General features: G+C 40.9%; 1 protein-coding gene across 2 annotated transcripts in view; it reads right to left on the bottom strand.

Annotated features, from left to right (window-relative positions):
* Nucleotides 1-17,500, bottom strand: part of dipk1c (divergent protein kinase domain 1C) — a 64,671-nt gene that overhangs the window by 8,384 nt on the left and 38,787 nt on the right. The window contains exons 3-7 of one of the 2 annotated variants that reach the window (XM_078267861.1): nt 12,695-12,898; nt 7,651-7,704; nt 6,699-6,907; nt 5,424-5,739; nt 3,875-4,039 (exon numbers count right to left, since the gene is read on the bottom strand). In XM_078267861.1, the coding sequence (XP_078123987.1) occupies nt 3,875-4,039; nt 5,424-5,739; nt 6,699-6,907; nt 7,651-7,704; nt 12,695-12,898 (948 nt within the window). Of the gene's footprint in view, nt 1-3,874; nt 4,040-5,423; nt 5,740-6,698; nt 6,908-7,650; nt 7,705-9,467; nt 9,697-12,694; nt 12,899-17,500 lie in introns of those variants that run through there. The other variant, XM_078267860.1, reaches the window with a different exon arrangement.

The following is a 17,500-nucleotide window of genomic DNA, read 5'->3' as shown; positions in this document are numbered from 1 at the left end:
GTGTATCTTCCTAAAATACACTATAAAGTATGTGTAGTACAGTGTATCTTCCTTTAAAATACACTATAAAGTATGTATAGTACAGTGTATCTTCCTAAAATACACTATAAAGTATGTGTAGTACGTATCTTCCTTTAAAAATACACTATAAAGTATGTGTAGTCAGTGTATCTTCCTTTAAAATACACTATAAAGTATGTGTAGTACAGTGTATCTTCCTTTAAAATACACTATAAAGTATGTGTAGTTCAGTGTATCTTCCTTTAAAATACACTATAAAGTATGTGTAGTACAGTGTATCTTCCTTTAAAATACACTATAAAGTATGTATAGTACAGTGTATCTTCCTTTAAAATACACTATAAAGTATGTATAGTACAGTGTATCTTCCTTTAAAATACACTACAAAGTATGTATAGTACAGTGTATCTTCCTAAAATACACTATAAAGTATGTGTAGTACAGTGTATCTTCCTAAAATACACTATAAAGTATGTGTAGTACAGTGTATCTTCCTTTAAAATACACTATAAAGTATGTATAGTACAGTGTATCTTCCTAAAATACACTATAAAGTATGTGTAGTACAGTGTATCTTCCTTTAAAATACACTATAAAGTATGTGTAGTACAGTGTATCTTCCTAAAATACACTATAAAGTATGTGTAGTACAGTGTATCTTCCTTTAAAATACACTATAAAGTATGTATAGTACAGTGTATCTTCCTTTAAAATACACTATAAAGTATGTATAGTACAGTGTATCTTCCTAAAATACACTATAAAGTATGTATAGTACAGTGTATCTTCCTAAAATACACTATAAAGTATGTGTAGTACAGTGTATCTTCCTTTAAAATACACTATAAAGTATGTGTAGTACAGTGTATCTTCCTTTAAAATACACTATAAAGTATGTATAGTACAGTGTATCTTCCTAAAATACACTATAAAGTATGTGTAGTACAGTGTATCCCTAAGACCATAGACTTCATAAATAAAACTATAAATAAACAACATTTTTACAGAAAGATTCTTCTGGAACTTCAACAAAAATACTGTTTTTCAATCAGAAATAAAAAGTATAAATAGAAGTATTATTAAAAGTTGGTGCTGACACTTAAATGTTTCTTTGATATTTGCAGAAAGCTGACAATCTGAAATATGAAATAATAGATCAAACGGAGCATTAGAATCAGTCTTTTTTTATTTAAAATGTGCTAAATTAGTGATGACTTTTTCACATATTAATAAGGTTTTTTTATTATTAAATGAGGATTTTATACGATCTTTTCATTGGTCAGTCAAGACTGAAATGTCCTGAAGACGATGAGGATAAAAAGTCAACAAAAATACAACGTTGTCTAATAATACGCATACATTTTTTTTAATTTTGTAAAAAAAAACATCAAAAACATCGGCAAAAGTGACAAAAACTTGTTAAAATAAAAGTGACAAAAATATTGGAAAAAAGTGAAAAAAAAACATGTTAAAAATGGGCAGAAACATAAATAAAAAAAAACCCAAAAAGTGACAAAAATATTGGAAAAAAATGAAAAAAAAAACATGTTAAAAATGGGCAGAAACATAAATAAAAAAAAACCCAAAAAGTGACAAAAATATTGGAAAAAAGTGAAAAAAAACATGTTAAAAATGTGCAGAAACATAAATAAAAAATAAAAAAAAGTGACAAAAAATATTGGAAAAAAATGAAAAAAAAACATGTTAAAAATGTGCAGAAACATAAATAAAAAATAAAAAAAAGTGACAAAAATATTGGAAAAAAGTGAAGAAAAAAAACATGTTAAAAATGGGCAGAAACATAAATAAAAAAAACCCCAAAAAGTGACAAAAATATTGGAAAAAAGTGAAGAAAAAAACATGTTAAAAATGGGCAGAAACATAAATAAAAAAAAACAAAAAGTGATAAAAATATTGGAAAAAAGTGAAGAAAAAAACATGTTAAAAATGGGCAAAAACATAAATAAAAAAAAACCCAAAAAGTGACAAAAAATATTGGAAAAAAGTGGAAAAAAAACATGTTAAAAATGGGCAGAAACATAAATAAAAAAAAACAAAAAGTGACAAAAATATTGGAAAAAAGTGAAAAAAAAAACATGTTAAAAATGGGCAGAAACATAAATAAAAAAAAACAAAAAGTGACAAAAATATTGGAAAAAAGTGAAAAAAAAACATGTTAAAAATGGGCAGAAACATAAATAAAAAAAACCCCAAAAAGTGACAAAAATATTGGAAAAAAGCGACCAAAAAAATAGACAAAAACGTCATGAAAGGTGTAGAAAAACAACAACAAAATGTGGAAATTTTGACCCAGAAAAACCCAGAGTTGCAGGTCGACGGGAAGACGACACGACGACGGTTAACTAAATGAAATCCTCCAGCTCTCCGTGGCTTTCTCGTGTGCCAGCGCTTCTCCGTTCAACCCCCGCCGCTCGTACGGGACTCTGAACTCTTTTCTTTTCTCGGGTATCTGTGCCGAAGCTTTTTCTCCCGTACGGCCGCCTCCGTCTGATGAATTATAGGGTTGTCTGTTCCTCAAGCATTCTGGGTAATCTATCTTCCACAACCTTTAATTATAGGCGTGCAGTAAAGCAGCGCGGGGAATGATAATTACAAGGCTGGAACCTGCTGAGAGATCGGCTCTGGAAATCCTCCGTGAAGAGATATTTTATTAGAAAAACCTGCTTTTAATACACTTTGAATTATACTTTGAAATATACTTTTCAGATACTTTAAGAGTTTGACTTTCTGGTGGTAATTCTAGTTTAACTCTCCTGTTGTTGTCCTCATATTTTCTATATCTGAACTATAACAAAAGAACGTTGAAAAGAGTGACTTCATGTTGGAAAAAGCTACAAAACGCAGGAAAAAAACCGACAAAAAAAACATCAGAAACATCAGAAACGTTGCCAAAATGACAGAAACGTGTTTAAAAAAATTGGAAACAAGTGAAAAAGCAAAACAAAAAAATGTTGCAAATAATTGACAAAAACATGATTTAAAAAAAAGCCGAAAAAAAATTGGGATAAAATCGACAAAAACATCGAGAAAAGTGACAAAAACTTGTTAACATAAAAGTGACAAAAAAATGGAAAAAAGTGGAAAAAACGTGTTAAAAAATGGGCAAAAACATAATAAAAAAAACCCCCAAAAAAATTGACAAAAAAAAATGGAAAAAAGTGGAAAAAAACATAAAAAATGGGCAAAAACATAATAAAAAAAACGCCCAAAAAGTGACAAAAAAAAATGGAAAAAAGTGAAAAAAAATGTGTTAAAAATGGGCAAAAACATAATAAAAAAAACCCCAAAAAGTGACAAAAAAATGGAAAAAAGTGGAAAAAACATAAAGAAATGGGCAAAAACATAATAAAAAAAACGCCCAAAAAGTGACAAAAAAAATTGAAAAAAAGTGGAAAAAAACATAAAAAAATGGGCAAAAACATAATAAAAAAAACGCCCAAAAAGTGACAAAAAAAATTGAAAAAAGTGGAAAAAACATAAAGAAATGGGCAAAAACATAATAAAAAAAACGCCCAAAAAGTGACAAAAAAAATGGAAAAAACATAAAGAAATGGGCAAAAACATAATAAAAAAAACGCCCAGAAAGTGACAAAAAACATGGAAAAAAACATCGAGAAAAGTGTAGAAAATGAACAACAAAATGTTGAAATTTCGACCCAATAAAACCCAAAGTTGCAGGTCGACAGGAAGACAACAGGAGGGTTAATCATGTTTAAGTTGTGAAAGACACATGCTAATTCTAAGTTTGAATAAATGAAATCAAACTGATGATCTGCTGACCCGTCTCTCTGACCCGTCTCTCTGACCCGTCTCTCTGACCCGTCTCACTGACCTTCAGGTTGCTGTTGCGGCGGTCTGCGTGACAGCGCTGCTTGTCGAGGTTGCAGCTGGACGAGCAGTCGAAGAAGTTACAGTCGTCGTCGCTGCTGCAGTTCTGGTCCAGGATGTCTCGCATCTTCGGCTCGAAGAACGCCATGTCCACGTCGATCGCCACCACCTGCAGCACACACACAGACACACACACAGACACACACACACACAGACACACACACACACACACACACACACACACACAGACACACAGACACACACACACACACACACACACACAGACGCACACACAGACACACACACACACACACACACACACACACACAGACACACACACAGAGCACACACAGACACACACACACACACAGACACACACACACACACACACACACACACACACACACACACACACACACACACACACACACACACACACACACACACACACACACACACACACACATACAGACACACACACAGACACACACACACACACACAGACGCACACACAGACACACACACAGACACACACACACACACACACACAGACACACACACACACACACATACAGACACACACACAGACACACACACACACACACACACACACACACGCACACACAGACACACACACACACACACACACACGCACAGACTCACAGACACACACACACACACAAACACCCAGACACACACACGCACACACAGAGACACACACACACACACACACACAGACACACACACACACACACACACACACACACACACACACACACACACACACACACACACACACACACACACACACACACACACACACACACACACACACACACACACACACACACACACACACACACACACACACACACACACACACACACACACACAGACACACACACACACACACACATACAGTTATCTATCTATAAATCTAAATTAAATGAATGAGCTCTAATATATGAATCTGTAATAATAATCTGTAATAATCTGTAATAATCTGTAATAATCTATAATAATCTGTAATAATCTATAATAATCTGTTATAATAAACTGTTATAATAAACTGTAATAAACTGTAATAATCTGTTATAATCTGTAATAATCTGTTATAATAAACTGTAATAAACTGTAATAATCTGTTATAAACTGTAATAAACTGTAATAAACTGTAATAATCTGTTATAATCTGTAATAATCTGTAATAATAAACTGTAATAAACTGTAATAATCTGTTATAAACTGTAATAAACTGTAATAAACTGTAATAAACTGTTATAATCTGTAATAATCTGTAATAATCTGTTATAATAAACTGTAATAATAATCTAATAATCTATAATAATCTGTAATAATCTATAATAATACTGTAATAATCTGTAATAATCTGTAATAATCTATAATAATCTGTAATAATCTATAATAATCTGTAATAATCTATAATAATCTGTAATAATCTGTTATAATAAACTGTTATAATCTGTAATAAACTGTTATAAACTGTAATCTGTAATAATCTGTAATAATCTGTAATAATAATGTAAACTCACCGTCAGATCTTTCCTGATGGCGAAGTTCTCTGGTTTGATGTCACACAGGTGCAGTCTGTGGGTGAAGTCGTTGTCAAAGTGCCACACCATGTCCAGGAAGCTCAGCGCGATGCGGTGCACCATCTCTCTGGCGCTCCAGCGGCCCCGGGCCCCGGACCCCCGGGCCCCGGACCCCCGGGCCCCGGACCCCCGGGCCTCCTCCAGGGAGAAGATGTTCTGGTCCCAGGCATGGCCGGCAGACAGGAACTCTACGGCGTAGAAATGACCGCAGGAACCCAAAACCTTCGCCACGTGGGTGCTCAGGTCCTGCAGCACTCTGACCACACAAATACACACACAGATACCTTTATACTGACTATAATATACACACACAGATACCTTTATACTGACTATAATATACACACACAGATACCTTTATACTGACTATAATATACACACACAGATACCTTTATACTGACTATAATATACACATATATATGTTATACTGACTGTAATATACACACACATATATATTATACTGACTGTAATATACACACACATATATATTATACTGACTGTAATATACACACACATATATGTTATACTGACTGTAATATACACACACATATATATTATACTGACTGTAATATACACACACATATATGTTATACTGACTGTAATATTCACAAAAACAGACACAAATAGTCAAAAATACTCAAAAAACACACAAAAACAGACAAAAATAGTCAAAAATACTCAAAAAACACACAAAAAACACACAAAAACAGACAAAAATAGTCAGAAATACTCAAAAAACACACATAAACAGACAAAAACTTACACTAAACACACTAAAAAACCCACGTGACAAACTAAAAACCCCAAAAAGTAAAACCCCATATATATATATATAACATGAAACAATCCTTAAATCATATCTTAAAATAATGAGTCAGTTTAGGGAAACATCTGTGTTGTCAAAATGAAAATGTCAAACAAAAGAGACAAACCCCGCGGCCGTTACGTCGAGGAGTAAGCCTCTATATTTGGGCGCCCGCTCTACCAGCTGAGCTGCCCTGGCGCCCCCTTTGCCTATTTTTGTCGCTTTCTCCATCGTTTCGTTTGCCTTTTTTGCTGTTTGTTGCTTTTTCTGACGGTTTTGTCTCCTTTTTGGACATTTCTTTGAAGTATTTGTGGCTTTTTTCTATCTTTTTGTGATTTTCTTTCCTTCTTATCTTGAACCTTTCTTCCAGGAGATGTGAGTAGCAGTAGTTGTGGTGTGAGTGGATGTTTTACCGGAGGAAGGTGTACTCTTCCTGCTGCAGCAGAGACCACAGCGACGCCAGCTCGGCTCGGGAGAAACTGGTGTCTCTGCTCTTCAGCTTCTTCTCCCAGAGTCTGGCCAGAGAGCTGTTCCCCCCTCTTCCTCCTCCTCCTCCTCCGTCCTCGTCCTCGTCCTCGTCCTCGTCCTCGGCCGCCTGCGCCAGACCCAGAGAGTTTCGCACCTGAGATCAGACGGAAAGTAAGATGCACTCACAGGTAAGTGGTGATTTAGTTTCTTTACGCACAAAACAGACAAAAACAGACAAAAATACACACAAAAAACTCACGAAAACCACACAAAACACACACAAAATTTCCAAAAAACAGACAAAATTAGACAAAAAACACACAAACTCACAACAACCACACAAAACAGACAAAAATGTACACAAAAAACTCACAAAACACACACAAACAGACAAAAATACACACAAAAACCCACGTGACAAACTAAAAACCCAAAGGAGTAATGATCTATAATGATAGAAAATAACATGAAACAATCCCTTCAATAATATCTTAAAATAATGAGTCAGTTTAGGGAAACATCAGTCTAGTCTGTCAGATATCTGAACACTAATAAAAACTAAGTGGTCTGAGAAAGAGAAATATATAGTACATAATAATTAATATATAGGTATATACAGCACAGTATATTTAATATGATTTCACATCATTTTTGCTAATCTCGTTGTTTTTGTGAGTGTGACTGTAAAGAAAAAAATATATATGTTGAGTATGCTGGTAACGTGTGTGTGTGTGTGTGTGTGTGTGTGTTTGTGTGTGTGTGTTTGTGCGTGTGTTTGGGTGTGTGTCTGTCTGTCTGTGCTTGTGTGTGTGTGTCTTTTGACCGGTTGTGTGTGTGTGTGTGTGTGTATATATATATATATATATATATATGCAGAGTTGTTGAGTCTGAACTTACTTCCAAAGTTGCGTAGAAGACCACGTCCAGCGGGGAGAGTTCCTCCGCTGCGTCCTGTCAGAGAGAGACGGTCAGAGAGAGAGACGGTCAGAGAGAGAGACGGTCAGAGACGGTCAGAGAGAGAGAGACGGTCAGAGAGAGAGACGGTGAGAGAGAGAGAGAGAGAGAGAGAGAGAGAGAGAGAGAGAGAGAGACGGAGAGAGAGAGAGAGAGAGAGAGAGAGAGAGAGAGAGAGAGAGAGAGAGAGAGAGAGAGAGAGAGAGAGAGAGAGACGGTCAGAGAGAGAGAGACGGTCAGAGAGAGAGAGACGGTCAGAGAGAGAGACGGTCAGAGAGAGAGAGACGGTCAGAGAGAGACGGTCAGAAGAGAGAGACGGTCGAGAGAGACAGTCAGAGAGAGACGGTCAGAGAGAGAGACGGTCAGAGAGAGAGAGACGGTCAGAGAGAGAGAGAGCAGTCAGAGAGAGACGGTCAGACGGTCAGAAGAGAGACGGTCAGAGAGAGAGACGGTCAGAGAGAGCGGTCAGAGAGAGAGACGGTCAGAAGAGAGACGGTCAGAGAGAAAGACGGTCAGAGAGAGAGACGGTCAGAGAGACGGTCAGAAAGGCAGTCAGAAAGACGGTCAGAGAGAGAGAGACGGTCAGAGAGACGGTCAGAGAGCAGTCAGAGACGGTCAGAGAGAGCGGTCAGAGAGAAGACGGTCAGAGAGAGAGAGACGGTCAGAGAGAGACGGTCAGAGAGAGACGGTCAGAGAGAGAGAAGACGGTCAGAGAGAGAGACGGTCAGAGAGAGAGAGACGGTCAGAGAGGGAGACGGTCAGAGAGAGACGGTCAGAGAGAGGGACGGTCAGAGAGAGAGACGGTCAGAGAGAGAGAGCGGTCAGAGAGAGAGACGGTCAGAGAGAGAGACGGTCAGAGAGAGAGACGGTCAGACACTCTCAGGGGAACTTTGGGTCACAGCTGAGTGAAGCTGCACCAATTACAGGTTTCATGCATCTGGGTCGATCAGCGCGCCTCAAAGAACAGACTTCTTCTCATCTGTCTGCTGTTTTCTTTCAGCCAATCATAATAAGCGGAGTTAGACATTCGAGCCGGGGGGCGGGATGGGGGGGGTGTGCTGCGATGACTCGAAGACTGTACGTGCTGCGATGATAGCTCAGTTCACAACGACCAAACACACAGATCACTTTGGTCTTGTCAATGAAACCATTTGGCAGCTTTTTAAAAGTAAACTTTCCATTCAGAATCTTCCCGGCATCCATTTCGGCGTCTCGTGCTCGCCATCCACTCAAAGCGTAACGTTAGCCTACTACTCTTTGGCCGGCTCACGAGCCCAAACAAGTGTGTGCGGCGCGCCTGTTGTTGTGTTTCCGGTCTAGCTAGATCCGGTGTGGTGTTGTAGTTTTTCTAACGTTACTAGTTGTTGCAACAGCATGTGAAAAAAACTACGTTTGCTAGGCCAAAAACAACATTGACGCCGTTAAAATGGGTTTGCGTTAACGCCGTTAATAACACGTTTAACTTCTTAACAAACGGCTGCATTTTCAAGCTTTTTGGTCTAAACGTCATACCCAAATTAAAGTGGTAGAGCTCCCATATACTTTGACACTCAGGGATGTGATATCATTGGAAAGGAAACAGGGTGATCCTAGGCCCTAGTTACAGAGGCTGTAAGACAGACTGAGTTACAGACAACACAATGTCATAGCCACGTCTCAGCTTACTACAGAAAAAATCCAGAAGCCAAAAGACTCAAAAATATATATACTATATAATATCATATGGTGATAAAACCTGTGATGTCCACCCCTATAGTCACCTGGTAGTCCAGTATCCCCAGGGGCTCGTAGGAGGAGAAGTTCTCCAGTTTGGACTTGAGGATGATGGGGTTTCCTCTCCAGCGCGCCTCGATCACCTTCTTCCCGTTCTCGTAGTAGAGGCAGCGCTTGTACTCCACGAGGCCGAGCACGCACAGATCCTCGCACATGTCGCCCGTCACCGAGCCCTCGCCGAACTCCAGGCACTGTATCACAGAGCAGAGTCAGGTTCAGGTTCAGGTTCAGGTTCAGGTTACTTCATTGGTACCCGTAGGTAAACTAGGTTTACAGTCTAACGCCGCCTTCCCACTGGCACTTGAAATCAGCTCCGTAATACGCCCCCAGCCAACCCGGTCTCACGGCAGTTCGTGTAAATGTCACGTTATTTTTAATCTATTGATACGTGTTCACGGGGACGTTTTTCTCGTTTTTTTTACGTAGCGGCCAGCACGAAATACCCTACGGGGAAAGGACGCCTCACACGCTGGGAAAAGGACGCCCCATATGCCGGGACGCGGGGGACGCGCGACAATAACGGGCGACAATAACGGGATGGCGGAGGTTGGGTTTAGGAAAAACACTACAGGGAAAGGGCGCCTCACACGCCGGGAGACGGCCGCTGGGGACGGGTGACAATAACGGGACGGTTGTGTTTAGGAAGACTACGGGAAACAAAACGCCACATGCAGGACGCGATCCTCGCTCGCCCGGGTGAAAGTCCTGTGTTGTTTGATCCATCCACCACCCCGACCAACCTCCATACCATTTTCGTGCTGTGACCACGAAATATGCTTCCCATTGAAATACATTACTTCACATTTTCATGCTGGCCACCACGTAAAAAATGAGAAAAACGTCCCAACATTAATGATTAAAAATAACGTGACATTTACACAAACTGCCGTGCGACCGGGCTGCCCCAGCGGACGTCGTACTACACCGCTGAACAGCTTCTGGGAAGCGACTCACAAAAATGGCGGAAAGACTAGAAGGACTGATAAGTGTCTGAATGTACGATTCTCTATGACCTCTCATACAGATAGAAATAGAAAGGCTGCTGTGTGGAGAAATATATAGTACATAATAATTAATATATAGGTATATACAGCACAGTATATTTAATATGATTTCACATCACTTTTTGCTAATCTCGTTGTTTTTGTGAGTGTGACTGTAAAGAAAAAAATATATATGTTGAGTATGCTGGTACGTGTGTGTGTGTGTGTGTGTGTGTGTGTGTGTGTGTGTGTGTGTGTTTGTGCGTGTGTTTGGGTGTGTGTCTGTCTGTCTGTGCTTGTGTGTGTGTGTCTTTTGACCGGTTGTGTGTGTGTGTGTGTATATATATATATATATATATATATGCAGAGTTGTTGAGTCTGAACTTACTTCCAAAGTTGCGTAGAAGACCACGTCCAGCGGGGGAGAGTTCCTCCGCTGCGTCCTGTCAGAGAGAGAGCGGTCAGAGAGAGACGGTCAGACGGTCAGAGAGAGAGACGGTCAGAGAGAGAGAGAGGCGGTCAGAGAGAGAGACGGTCAGAGAGAGAGAGAGAGAGAGACGGTCAGAAGAGAGCGGTCAGAGAGAGAGACGGTCAGAAAGAGAGCGGTCAGAGAGACGGTCAGAGAGAGAGAGACGGTCAGAGAGAGAGAGTCAGAGAGACGGTCAGAGAGAGAGAGAGACGGTCGAGAGAGAGAGAGACGGTCAGAGAGAGAGAGACGGTCAGAGAGAGAGAGAGAGAGAGACGGTCAGAGAGAGAGACGGTCAGAGAGAGAGAGAGAGAGACGGTCAGAGAGAGAGAGACGGTCAGAGAAGAGACGGTCAGAGAGAGAGAGCGAGAGACGAGTCAGAGAGAGAGAGAGACGGTCAGAGAGAGAGACGGTCAGAAGAGAGAGACGGTCAGAAGAGAGACGGTCAGAGAGAGAGAGACGGTCAGAGAGAAAGACGGTCAGAGAGAGAAACGGTCAGAGAGAGAGAGACGGTCAGAGAGAGAGACGGTCAGAGAGAGAGCGGTCAGAAGAGAGACGGTCAGAGAGAGAGAGGGTCGGTCAGAGAGACGGTCAGAGAGCGGTCAGAGAGAGAGACGGTCAGAGAGAGAAGGCAGTCAGAGAGAGACGGTCAGAGAGAGAGACGGTCAGAGAGAGAGAGACGGTCAGAGAGAGAGAGACGGTCAGAGAGATAGACGGTCAGAGAGAGAGAGACGGTCAGAGAGAGAGACGGTCAGAGAGAGAGACGGTCAGAGAGAGAGAGACGGTCAGAGAGAGAGAGACGGTCAGAGAGAGAGAGACGGTCAGAGAGAGAGAGACAGTCAGAGAGAGAGACGGTCAGAGAGAGAGACGGTCAGACACTCTCAGGGGAACTTTGGGTCACAGCTGAGTGAAGCTGCACCAATTACAGGTTTCATGCATCTGGGTCGATCAGCGCGCCTCAAAGAACAGACTTCTTCTCATCTGTCTGCTGTTTTCTTTCAGCCAATCATAATAAGCGGAGTTAGACATTCGAGCCGGGGGGCGGGATGGGGGGGGGGTGTGCTGCGATGACTCGAAGACTGGACGTGCTGCGATGATAGCTCAGTTCACAACGACCAAACACACAGATCACTTTGGTCTTGTCAATGGAACCATTTGGCAGCTTTTTAAAAGTAAACTTTCCATTCAGAATCTTCCCGGCATCCATTTCGGCGTCTCGTGCTCGCCATCCACTCAAAGCGTAACGTTAGCCTACTACTCTTTGGCCGGCTCACGAGCCCAAACAAGTGTGTGCGGCGCCTGTTGTTGTGTTTCCGGTCTAGCTAGATCCGGTGTGGTGTTGTAGTTTGTTTCTAACGTTACTAGTTGTTGCAACAGCATGTGAAAAAAACTACGTTTGCTAGGCCAAAAACAACATTGACGCCGTTAAAATGGGTTTGCGTTAACGCCGTTAATAACACGTTTAACTTCTTAACAAACGGCTGCATTTTCAAGCTTTTTGGTCTAAACGTCATACCCAAATTAAAGTGGTAGAGCTCCCATATACTTTGACACTCAGGGATGTGATATCATTGGAAAGGAAACAGGGTGATCCTAGGCCCTAGTTACAGAGGCTGTAAGACAGACTGAGTTACAGACAACACAATGTCATAGCCACGTCTCAGCTTACTACAGAAAAAATCCAGAAGCCAAAAGACTCAAAAAATATATATACTATATAATATCATATGGTGATAAAACCTGTGATGTCCACCCCTATAGTCACCTGGTAGTCCAGTATCCCCAGGGGCTCGTAGGAGGAGAAGTTCTCCAGTTTGGACTTGAGGATGATGGGGTTTCCTCTCCAGCGCGCCTCGATCACCTTCTTCCCGTTCTCGTAGTAGAGGCAGCGCTTGTACTCCACGAGGCCGAGCACGCACAGATCCTCGCACATGTCGCCCGTCACCGAGCCCTCGCCGAACTCCAGGCACTGTATCACAGAGCAGAGTCAGGTTCAGGTTCAGGTTCAGGTTCAGGTTCAGGTTACTTCATTGGTACCCGTAGGTAAACTAGGTTTACAGTCTAACGCCGCCTTCCCACTGGCACTTGAAATCAGCTCCGTAATACGCCCCCAGCCAACCCGGTCTCACGGCAGTTCGTGTAAATGTCACGTTATTTTTAATCTATTGATACGTGTTCACGGGGACGTTTTTCTCGTTTTTTTTACGTAGCGGCCAGCACGAAATACCCTACGGGGAAAGGACGCCTCACACGCTGGGAAAAGGACGCCCCATATGCCGGGACGCGGGGGACGCGCGACAATAACGGGCGACAATAACGGGATGGCGGAGGTTGGGTTTAGGAAAAACACTACAGGGAAAGGGCGCCTCACACGCCGGGAGACGGCCGCTGGGGGACGCGTGACAATAACGGGACGGTTGTGTTTAGGAAGACTACGGGAAACAAAACGCCACATGCAGGACGCGATCCTCGCTCGCCCGGGTGAAAGTCCTGTGTTGTTTGATCCATCCACCACCCCGACCAACCTCCATACCATTTTCGTGCTGTGACCACGAAATATGCTTCCCATTGAAATACATTACTTCACATTTTCATGCTGGCCACCACGTAAAAAATGAGAAAAACGTCCCAACATTAATGATTAAAAATAACGTGACATTTACACAAACTGCCGTGCGACCGGGCTGCCCCAGCGGACGTCGTACTACACCGCTGAACAGCTTCGGAAGCGACTCACAAAAATGGCGGAAAGACTAGAAGGACTGATAAGTGTCTGAATGTACGATTCTCTATGACCTCTCATACAGATAGAAATAGAAAGGCTGCTGTGTGGAGAAATGTTACCCAGGACGTTGACATGTCAGGTCGGTTAAATATCGGTGATATAGGGTATAATGTCAATAGTTACATGTGATATAGGGTATAATGTCAATAGTTAAACGTGATATAGGGTATAATGTCAATAGTTACAAGTGATATAGGGTATAATGTCAATAGTTAAATGTGATATAGGGTATAATGTCAATAGTTAAATGTGATATAGGGTATAATGTCAATAGTTACATGTGATATAGGGTATAATGTCAATAGTTACATGTGATATAGGGTATAATGTCAATAGTTACATGTGATATAGGGTATAATGTCAATAGTTACATGTGATATAGTGGTAGTTACTAGTTACTTTAGTTACTCCGCTACATTCATCTGTTCCAGCTTTAGTTACTAGTTACTTTAGTTACTCCACTACATTCATCTGTTCCAGCTTTAGTTACTAGTTACTTTAGTTACTCCGCTACATTCATCTGTTACACCTTTAGTTACTAGTTACTCTAGTTACTCCACTACATTCATCTGTTCCAGCTTTAGTTACTAGTTACTTTAGTTACTAGTTACTTTAGTTACTCCGCTACATTCATCTGTTCCAGCTTTAGTTACTAGTTACTTTAGTTACTAGTTACTTTAGTTACTCCGCTACATTCATCTGTTCCAGCTTTAGTTACTAGTTACTTTAGTTACTCCACTACATTCATCTGTTACAGCTTTAGTTACTAGTTACTTTAGTTACTAGTTACTTTAGTTTCTCCACTACATTCATCTGTTCCAGCTTTAGTTACTAGTTACTTTAGTTACTAGTTACTTTAGTTACTCCGCTACATTCATCTGTTCCAGCTTTAGTTACTAGTTACTTTAGTTACTCCACTACATTCATCTGTTACAGCTTTAGTTACTAGTTACTTTGGTTACTAGTTACTTTGAATTACTCCGCTACATTCATCTGTTCCAGCTTTGGTTACTAGTTACTTTAGTTACTAGTTACTTTAGTTACTCCGCTACATTCATCTGTTCCAGCTTTAGTTACTAGTTACTTTAGTTACTCCGCTACATTCATCTGTTCCAGCTTTAGTTACTAGTTACTTTAGTTACTAGTTACTTTAGTTACTCCGCTACATTCATCTGTTACAGCTTTAGTTACTAGTTACTTTAGTTACTCGCTACATTCATCTGTTCCAGCTTTAGTTACTAGTTACTTTAGTTTACTCCACTACATTCATCTGTTACAGTTTTAGTTACTAGTTACTTTAGTTACTCACGCTACATTCATCTGTTCCAGCTTTAGTTACTAGTTACTTTGGTTACTAGTTACTTTTAGTTTGCTCCGCTACATTCATCTGTTCCAGCTTTGGTTACTAGTTACTTTAGTTACTAGTTACTTTAGTTTCTCCACTACATTCATCTGTTACAGCTTTAGTTACTAGTTACTTTAGTTACTCCACTACATTCATCTGTTCCAGCTTTAGTTACTAGTTACTTTAGTTACTCCACTACATTCATCTGTTCCAGCTTTAGTTACTAGTTACTTTACACATTAAGATTTCTGCACACAGAACACATGTAGTTTATAACATCTGATGTCTTGGCACACAGATCCTGGCTGTGTAGCGTCTGATTGGCACACAGATCCTGGCTGTGTAGCGTCTGATTGGCTCAGCGTCCGGAGGTGTGAGGGATGAGAAGGAGGAGGATTAGCGCTGTCCTGCTCAGGGATTAGCTGGCTAATCCTCAGTCTAATCCTCGCTCTGCCCACATTCCAACACAAACATCCGTCAGTAAGGAGCTCAGAGACATCAAACACCTCCAGCTGCAACAACACCTGCCCAAACCACTTCTTCTTTTAACCCTAACACATTTTTTATTGATTATAAACACAACAAATCATACCGGGAGAGCAGCATTTACAGCCACACACTTAGCAGCACCATCCAGTTTTATACTGTTGTTGGAAATGTTGGAAAAGTCATTTTTGAAATGCTTAGACTAACTTTCATTCACCTCGGTTGTGTTGGATCGGTCGGGAGGCAGAAATCACAGGAACCTAAGTAATGTTTTGGCTGTTTAACCCTTCCCGTTGATCAGGAACTTGTTGTCATTCACCCAGAAGGACAATCATTACAACAATAATTGAAATTGAACTTTTTTGTGGCACTTTTGGCACATTTTTGTCCCTTTTTTTTTGATGCTTTTGAGGCTTTTTAAAACATTTTTGTCCCTTTTTTTTATGCTTTTGAGGCTTTTTAAAACATTTTTGTCCCTTTTTTTTGATGCTTTTGAGGCTTTTTAAAACATTTTTGTCACTTTTTTTAAATTCATGGTCAATACACCTAATTTACATGACATTATACTACTTTTTTAAGTTTAAAAAAAAGCAGAAATTATGAATTATTTTGACTAATTGTTAAGACCAGAGGATGTTGAGTGGATCACAGTCAGGACACGGTTTTGAAACCATTTAAACATTTTTGTAAATGCTATGAAATTAAATAAAACACCCAACATTTAATGTAAATAATCGTTATTTTGTTTACATGTTGTATGGGTTCAATACAACGTATATCCACGTTATTTTTGGGCAATTTGGTTGAAAGAAACCCATATTTCTGATATTAAAAACAGTCAGAGTCAGAAGATAACTCAGCTATGGTGAGCTGAGGATTTAAATGATTCCAGATGAGTGGACGGGGTAATCTGAGTCGCAGTTAAAGAGACAGGAAGTGTGACAGACAGACAGACAGACAGACAGACGGACAGACGGACAGACGGACGGACGGACAGATAAGAGGTGCAGACGGGGTTAATTGTCCTGAGAAACAGAGACTCTGTTAGTAACTGTGATGAGAGCAGGCTGATGACGGACGCGCCTCCATCTTTTCAGCATCACACAGTAAACACGTTTTAGTTGCAGAGTTTAGATAATGTTGCATATTCAGCCCTTCGTCCGTAGTCATGGCTTCTCTTTAAAGGCAGTTACACACCAACCAGACGGCCGACCGTCGGCAGAAAAGGCAGTTGGGCTGATCAGTCTCCCCGAGTTGGTCAAAAAAGTGCCTCAGAACACACCGAAGAGACCAGACGTAATACGTCTCCATAACAGCCAACCCGTTCTCATTGTGAACTGGTAAAATCAGGACGTTTGGACAGTGTCTGTCAGCGTCTGATGCGACGAAAAAGGCGTCTTTCAGCGTGTTTGTGTAACGCACCGGGGAGAGCAGCAGTTAGAGAGGATTTAGAGAGGAGTATGTAAGGAGGTTGGTTGGGGGGGTGGATGGGTCAAACACAGGACTTTCACCCAGGAGAGCGGGGTTCACGTCACGCTTGCTGTAGTCGCTTTTTTCTTTCCTCCCGCGTGTCACAGAACCGTACGCCGACCCACGACCCTTTCCTTAACATAACTGCATCAAAAGGGACGTCAATAGTCCCGACCAAGCTCGTTTACTTATAGCACTAAAGGGACGTCAATAGTCCCGACCAAGCACGTTTACTTATAGCGCTAAAGGGACGTCAATAGTCCCGACCAAGCACGTTTACTTATAGCTCTAAAGGGACGTCAATAGTCCCGACCAAGCACGTTTACTTATAGCGCTAAAGGGACGTCAATAGTCCCGACCAAGCACGTTTACTTATAGCGCTAAAGGGGACGTCAATAGTCCCCGACCAAGCACGTTTACTTATAGCGCTAAAGGGGACGTCAATAGTCCCGACCAAGCGCGTTTACTTATAGCTCTAAAGGGGA

Source organism: Sander vitreus, chromosome 14 (assembly GCF_031162955.1).
Source record: "Sander vitreus isolate 19-12246 chromosome 14, sanVit1, whole genome shotgun sequence".
Taxonomy (NCBI): Eukaryota; Metazoa; Chordata; class Actinopteri; order Perciformes; family Percidae; genus Sander; species Sander vitreus.
Note: the sequence above shows the minus strand (reverse complement) of the source record. Positions and strands in the feature narration are given on the sequence as shown.